This window comes from Apaloderma vittatum, unplaced genomic scaffold, assembly GCF_000703405.1.
Source record: "Apaloderma vittatum isolate BGI_N311 unplaced genomic scaffold, ASM70340v1 scaffold19434, whole genome shotgun sequence".
Classification (NCBI taxonomy): domain Eukaryota; kingdom Metazoa; phylum Chordata; class Aves; order Trogoniformes; family Trogonidae; genus Apaloderma; species Apaloderma vittatum.
This window is the reverse complement of record NW_009712341.1, coordinates 1-6,994: the sequence shown is the minus strand read 5'-3', so window position 1 is coordinate 6,994 and position 6,994 is coordinate 1. Positions and strand designations below refer to the sequence as shown.

The following is a 6,994-nucleotide window of genomic DNA, read 5'->3' as shown; positions in this document are numbered from 1 at the left end:
TCTTTCCCTCAGGAGTCAGAATGTTCTTCAGCCATTCGTACGTCATGAAGTACATTCCGCTGGCTGGGACATCTAGCGGGTGAACAACAAAGACTGTGAGTAGTGGGAAACAAAATGAAGCCTAGAGGCACAGCAGCACCATGCCAGCTCAGCAGCAATGGTAAGTACATCCAGATTCCTTTTCTGAACTTCTTCTACAAACAAAACAAAATCTTACGTTGCTCTAGACAGGAGAGCCTGAATGTTCCCAGGGAGAGCAGGTGCCATAAGCATAAGAACTGGGAAAATATCTGTTCTCGAGCACTCTGTTAGCAGCCTTTCAAATCAGACTGTAACCTGCCTGCTGGCCATTAAGCTAATGATGAGACATCTCTACTGCACAGCAGATCAGAACAGTTCAGGAACTTCAAGAGTTTTGCTCACTATTTTTTTCTAATGATTCTATTATGTTGTTCAGGTTTTTTGTTTGTTTTATTTTTTGATGGGTTTTGGTTTGGGTTAAGGTACTCCTGCAACCCATTCTTAGCTCATGCCTAAACTGGAGAACCAGCCTCTGGTGAGGGACGCTGCCAGAGTTACATGGCTGACTGCTAGGCTTATACGAGAAGCAGAGGACAGAATAAATCCCTAACCTGAGGTATCAAAATACAGAAATTTCAGCTTATCCTTGGAAAACATTGCCCCTAGTGCTTTTCAAAGGATAAAGTACTAAAACATGTAAAGGATTCAGTATCTGGCACAATTACTTTGTTGTTGTGAGAGGGGTCATGACATCCCAGTCATGTGGGTAGAAAGCTTAACTGCTGCAAACACAACTCTTAAAGAAGTCAGCATTATACAACAACAGTCACAATCCTCCTTGCAAGGAAGAAACACACTTATTGTATTTTTCTTTTATCTTTGTTCTCTCTTATTCCTCTTGGCTTCTCAGATCTTAATTACTTCCTATATCCCTCTGATCCTTGTCATCTAATCTCTTCCTCACTCACTGAGAATCTTGTCCCTTTGAGGCACTGGAGTTGCTCTGCAGAAAGAAAAAGGGTGACACAGCATCTCCAATTGGCTAAAGGGACAGTGAGATCTATGACACCTTGTCAGGCTTCTTATCTTAAACTGCCCCCCTCCCCCCGCCAAGAAACATCAGAACGTCTCCATCGGTTACCTCTCATGAGGGTGAGCACTGTCCCCTTGTACACGCCACGAATCCCAGCCTCGCGGTACAGCTGTTTTGCACAGTCCAAAGAGCCGCTGTATTTAGTTTCACCTGTAGCTGCCTGGATCTGAAGGATTAAAGGGAGAGTTTCTGACTAGCGAAGGTTTCTGGCTGGTGAACAATCACTTGGCTCATAGTCAGAAAGTTTCCAGAGAGGAAGGAGCACATACTCTTCTCACTGGCATTGCTGCATACGAAACCTCTGCGTCACTTCCTCAAACAGCTGTGTCATGTTCAAGCTGAGGATATGGTTACTGCTCCATGCAGAGGTTAGACTCTCCCTCATTTTTCCACAGTGTAAGTTTGAAACAACTGAAGTCAGTCAGGTAATTGTATGCTTGCACTGACAAAAAATAGCTTTTGAATAGTTTAGCAAAAGTCAAACAATTCGCATGTGCACAGAATCTTCCAAGATAACACTGTGTCTGTCAGAACTAATGTGACCACCTATCCCCCTGCTAATGGAGTTCCACATAGTCTGAAATAAGCAAAACTTCCCATCTCTGCTAAAGGTGGTATTTTCATCTGTTCAGGTTTATGTTCTCCAACAATACTTTAAAAACCCTAGAGGAGGTGTAGAGCTAACAGTCACCCCAACATGAGAAAACTATTCCCTGTGTTTTGGAATGCATTCCTTAGTTACATATTGGGAACCTGTCAATGGAACAGGAAACCCTTACTCTAGAGCCTTGTGATCTAGTAGCTTTGCATGTTGTTAGACAAAGTTTCATTCTGAAAAACTGGACTTTTCCATACTTTGAAGTGGACTGAGGCACCCACCAATGCCTCATCTAATGCCACATAGTATAAGGCTTGTGTTCTGCAAAATTAGTAGAGCAATGAATGCTGTATGTACTTATACTGTCATGGTGAGTTTGTGTAATGCTTCTTTGTGACAGTTGCATTCAATGACAGTTGTCTCAGTCCTGTCAAAAACCAGAACAGTAAATGCCCTAACCAAAGAAGTTCCTGGTATGGAAAGAAAAGACCCCTAAAATTAAATTCCCAGCACCACCATCCAGTGCCTTACCTGTAAAAGGCACTTGATTCTCTCTCCTGGAGCCATGATTACCGTTGTGAACACTCCTGATAACATGCCAGCAGCAAACAGCTGAGGATATCTGCCCCGAGGAAACAGAAGAGACCCTAACACAACACGGTACACAGGAAAAGAAGTGTATCACCAGATCATGCTGTTCCACGCAGGGTTGGCAGTGGAACTAGAAATGCATCTACTGCTTTTGATCAGTGCAAAAGTACCTCATCAACCCATAATTAGAGCTAAGTATTTAAGATTTCTAGGATTCAAAGCCCTGGTTCCCACAGCAACCATAACTTGGCTCTTCACATCCACAGTAGTTACTAATACTCCTTGTACTTGCATTTTTTGCTACAGCGTTCCCCATTCATTTTTTCCCTCCCAACAGTCTCTTCCCCTTCCAGTCTCCCACACACTTCTCGGTGACCCCAGGTTCCAAACATATTCCTGCTTGTGCAGCCAGAAGCCTCTTCTGCAACCTCTCAGCCCCTCGCTCCTTCAGCCTCTGCCATCATCAGTCTGTCCTACCAACCTGCCTCTGCATCTGTGCTCCACATCTGCTGTCATGTGCCAAAGTCTCCATGGCAGAAACCCCTGAAACAGGCTGAGTTTCTCCATCACAAACTTATCTTTACATCCTCTTACCTTTCCTAGTTAGATGACCTAACATCCCCATTTAACCAAATTCCATAGCTCCCGCTTCTTTCTACTTGTCCAAGAGATGGCATTCATTCAGGTTTTCCGATTCTTACACTTTTCTTTACTCTTAAATTTCCATTAAGTCTTCCAGACCATTCAGACCTCCCTCACCACTCCATATGCACCTCCTGCTCAAACTAAGCTTTGTGCTTTCTAGCTCACCTTGGGTTTATTCAGCCCCAGAAAAGATAGAACAGGCTCCTTGGGTACTTTTCCATCTACTTCCTTCCAAAACTTCCCTTCAAAATCAGCATGGGGAACTCCTGCCATCCTGCCTGCCTCTAGACCCATAACCATGGTGCTAAGAGTCTGCCCTTTCTTTCTGGGTCTCAGGTCCCAAGCGAACTGTACCCTATCCTGTAAAGTCTGCACCCACAGTACAGTACAGTTGGGCACAAGGACACTTCCACCATCTCTTTGTTCTTTCTCTCCTACTGCTCTGCTCGAGAGGAGCTCTACATAAAGACAAAAAACTATGCTGCCATTTTCCAGTTTGCTCCTTAAAAGTTCCCTTTGTTATGGTGTGTATAAAACATGAGGCACCAAGGTGATCGGGCTGCTGGAAATAAGCCCACAACATTTGTGTCCTTGTACTGTCCACTCCTTATTGTTCCCTTGGTGTCATCCTTCAGCCTTGTCTGCATGAAGGACACTCTGGTGGTAAAACCGAGGGTAAACCAGCAGTGCCCCAGCATCTGGGCACTGCCTCCTTCTGAGCAACCTGGGCAGCGGCAGCTCACTCCACGTCACGGCAGTGGCCAGTGCCACGCAGCTGGGTGCACTCACACCACCAGGGCAGCCCCCACACGGGTCAGTTCCACCAGAACTCACACATCCCCACCCCACCACGCCTGGCTCAACACAGTGGCCTCCTGCTTTGGGGCACAGCTCGGACATGTTGCACAAACAGTAGAACAGAATGCTGCTAAGCTACAGTTCTGTTCCTGTAGAGCTATAAACCACAATTCGGCCAAGGAGGGAAGGGAGCACTTTATGGGTGGGGAGCTTTCTTCACAAAGTTAGCTCACAGAAAGCCACACAAAGTTTTCTTAGCTTCCCATCTCTTTTTCAGAAGGTTAGACACACCTGAGAGGAGGGCTGCTCATAAAAACTGCTTTTCAGAACTTTGTAATAAAACATTTCTATGGCTGTTATTATATCCTAACATAAGGACACAGCAGGAGTCACAGCTAACAGGGGAAAGAGAATCAGGACTGTGAATGTTGTCAAGACTGCTTGACCATGAATTTGTTTCTCTCGTCGTTTCTGTTAATAGCAAGACTGTTGGTGGGCAGTCATTATATAACGTGCACTGTACTCATCTTAAATGGAATTGCTCCTTAATGGCTTTCTTGCGTAGAAAGGGAATTGCACAGCACCTGCCCACACGCTGTCTGTTTTTAGCCTGTGCTATCAGTCCCACACTTCTAGAAGCACTAAAACACACGAGTGTTTTATTTTGTAGAACTATATTTGTCACCTGGGAGAAGAGATAAATTTACGCTCCAACTCAATGTGCGACAATAGAGCGGGCTGCAAGAGCTTTGGGGTGCCTTTCCCAACTGCCTGAGTAACTCAGAAACTCACGTCAAGACGTCATCAGGTTTTCTCTGTTGCAGTCTTTTTCCCAAGCCAAATCCAAAGAAGCACACAGCAAACATGGGTGTCACTCCAATAATAGGAGCTGCCATTCCTCTGTATAAGCCTCGGACTCCCTGCAAGAAATATTATCACAAGAATTACTTGGTTTTGCATAGACTTTGCACTCTTTTCAACTGATTGAGAAGCAAAAAGCTACAATATAGGATATTATCAGTCAAACAGTCAAATTAACCACAGGAATAATGGGGTTTATTATTCATTTGTGATTACGTACGTTTAGATGAGGCTCAGGGCCTGCTGCAGAGGAAAGCTATCCTTCCTGGGAAACACTGACACACTTATACCCTTCTGTTCCGACAGCGTTCATCCTGTACTTACACCTCAAGTACAAGGAATTTAAAAGCCACTTGAATAATACTCCTAATAGGTTATGTCAGAAGTCTTCTCTCTCAAATACATACAAAATCACACAGGTGCTTTATTAAAAAGTTATCAAATGTAGTTGTGTAAAATCCTGACACTGAGCCTAAGAATGCTGAATCAAATTCACTCTTTAGATAAAGGAAGAGCCAGGGAGACTAACCTGAACTACTTCACTCCCCACATAAACTCAGGTTGGAAGAAGCTGAAGAGCAAATTACGTTTTCTTTCCCTCTCTAAGCCAAAACTTTTTCTCCATAAAACTTCATATTGCTGACGTTTCCCTTCACCAGACTACACACACATGGAAAACTTATAATGCAGATCCCAGCAACAGCATTTATTTTGTTATCTTACCTTTGAACAGAACTTTTTCTAGTAAAAAAATGAGACTTATCTCTGCAGATAAAGCCGAGATGCACTAGTTAAGTATTTTCTGCTCTGTCTGCCCATTCCTTCCCCCCACCAAATTAATCAGTGTATTCGGTATGCATCTGTACACTCACAGGCACAACTGACTGTAAGGAAATCACAACTGACTGACAGATCAGACACTCCTGCTCAATCCTCCCATGAGCAGTGGGAAACAAAAGGCCTCAGCAGAGAGGTTTAATAGTTTTCCTTACAGAAACTGATGAGCACTGAGTGGGAGTAGAGAGGCAGCATTACTTCTGAACTTCGCATCACAAGGCTATTATTATGGTTCAGCTCTGACGTCCGTGCTTCAGCAGGGGTGTTAAAAACCGCAAGGGATTCAGAGCCAGCAAAGCATTTCAGTGCTTTGTGGGAGAGACCAGGGAAGTAAGATTTACTTTGGTTATATAACGACTTGTTAATACCATAATGAAAGTAGATTTCAGCTATGAGGCAGATGTTTCATTTAACAGAGAGTTACCGAACAAGTGGTCAGAAATTAAGACTTCAGACCAGTAAACCAACAGCTGGGCTTTATAGCTCTTGTTTCCAAATGGTAAATAGCTGCTAGGAGAACTTACAAAACAGAAAACTGGTCTCTATGTCACTTAAAGTCTTTGAACCAAGGCTGTGCGCCTTTCTAAAAACCAAATAGGCTACAGTTCAATCACAATATGGCTGATTCAGGAGTGAAAAACACTGCCCACTTCTGAAGAAGATTGAACAAAACTACTATAACTGACCCTCTGTTCTCAAAAAGAAAAAAAAAGAAAAAAATCTATTAATTAATGCTCTTCTGCCTTCTCATAGATGACCTAACACACTATAGAAGTAAAAGTACCTTTTGTATCAACAGAAGCCATTACTCAATTTTGGATTTCCATAGACAGCTTCAAATACCAAAGACAGCAAGATTCCACAGACTACAACAAAAATGCCAGCAAACAACTGCCAACATTCACTCCAGTCTGTAACTTCAATTATTAATATCGTGCTATTTTGAATCGAAAGCACTTCTTAACAAAACAGAGGGATGCGCACCTGGAGCACATGGATGCCAAGTTTTCCCCAAGTTTCGCAATCCGCTTACAAACTTTAACTAGAATCAATTCACGTGATAACCCAAGAATTGCATAGGCTCTGAGGGGCAACATTCCTATGATTCCATTCCTGAGACATACGGGAACAACTGATATTCTTGGCAGGCTTGGCAGATGACGCGCTAACACAGTACCTCTCCAACAAGAGTCTTTCTGAAGCAGTCAAAGGTCCCAGAATAGAGCAGGGGCTGACCAGGCTGTGGCTTAGGCTGGGTTTGCAGTCTGACCTAGTAAGATAGGGTAGGAAAATATTATTTTATTAAGTATTTCTAGTTAACCTTTGATTCTGACAATACTGCTGTACGGCTGCTATGGAATAATCTTTGTGACGGGTGTTAGTAGAGAGATTAACATCGTTCTAGTCCTTTGCAGAAGAGAAGGATTTTTTATGCATTTAACTAATTAATGGCTGGGATGACACCAGAATCTCAACCCTCGAGATCTAACGCCATCGTGGACCCTCCTCTCTATGTGTGTGTGTGTGTGTCCCGCCTGCCCTGGGCCTCT

General features: G+C 43.5%; 1 protein-coding gene across 1 annotated transcript in view; it reads right to left on the bottom strand.

Annotated features, from left to right (window-relative positions):
* SLC25A20 (solute carrier family 25 (carnitine/acylcarnitine translocase), member 20) overlaps nt 1-6,714 on the bottom strand; it is a gene marked incomplete at its 5' end in the record, with an annotated part of 9,513 nt that extends 2,799 nt beyond the window's left edge. The window contains 5 exons of the mRNA XM_009867958.1: nt 7-72; nt 1,163-1,280; nt 2,244-2,334; nt 4,539-4,666; nt 6,622-6,714. Of these exons, the coding sequence (XP_009866260.1) occupies nt 7-72; nt 1,163-1,280; nt 2,244-2,334; nt 4,539-4,666; nt 6,622-6,714 (496 nt within the window). The remainder of the gene's footprint in view (nt 1-6; nt 73-1,162; nt 1,281-2,243; nt 2,335-4,538; nt 4,667-6,621) is intronic.
* Nucleotides 6,715-6,994: the final 280 nt, after the last annotated feature.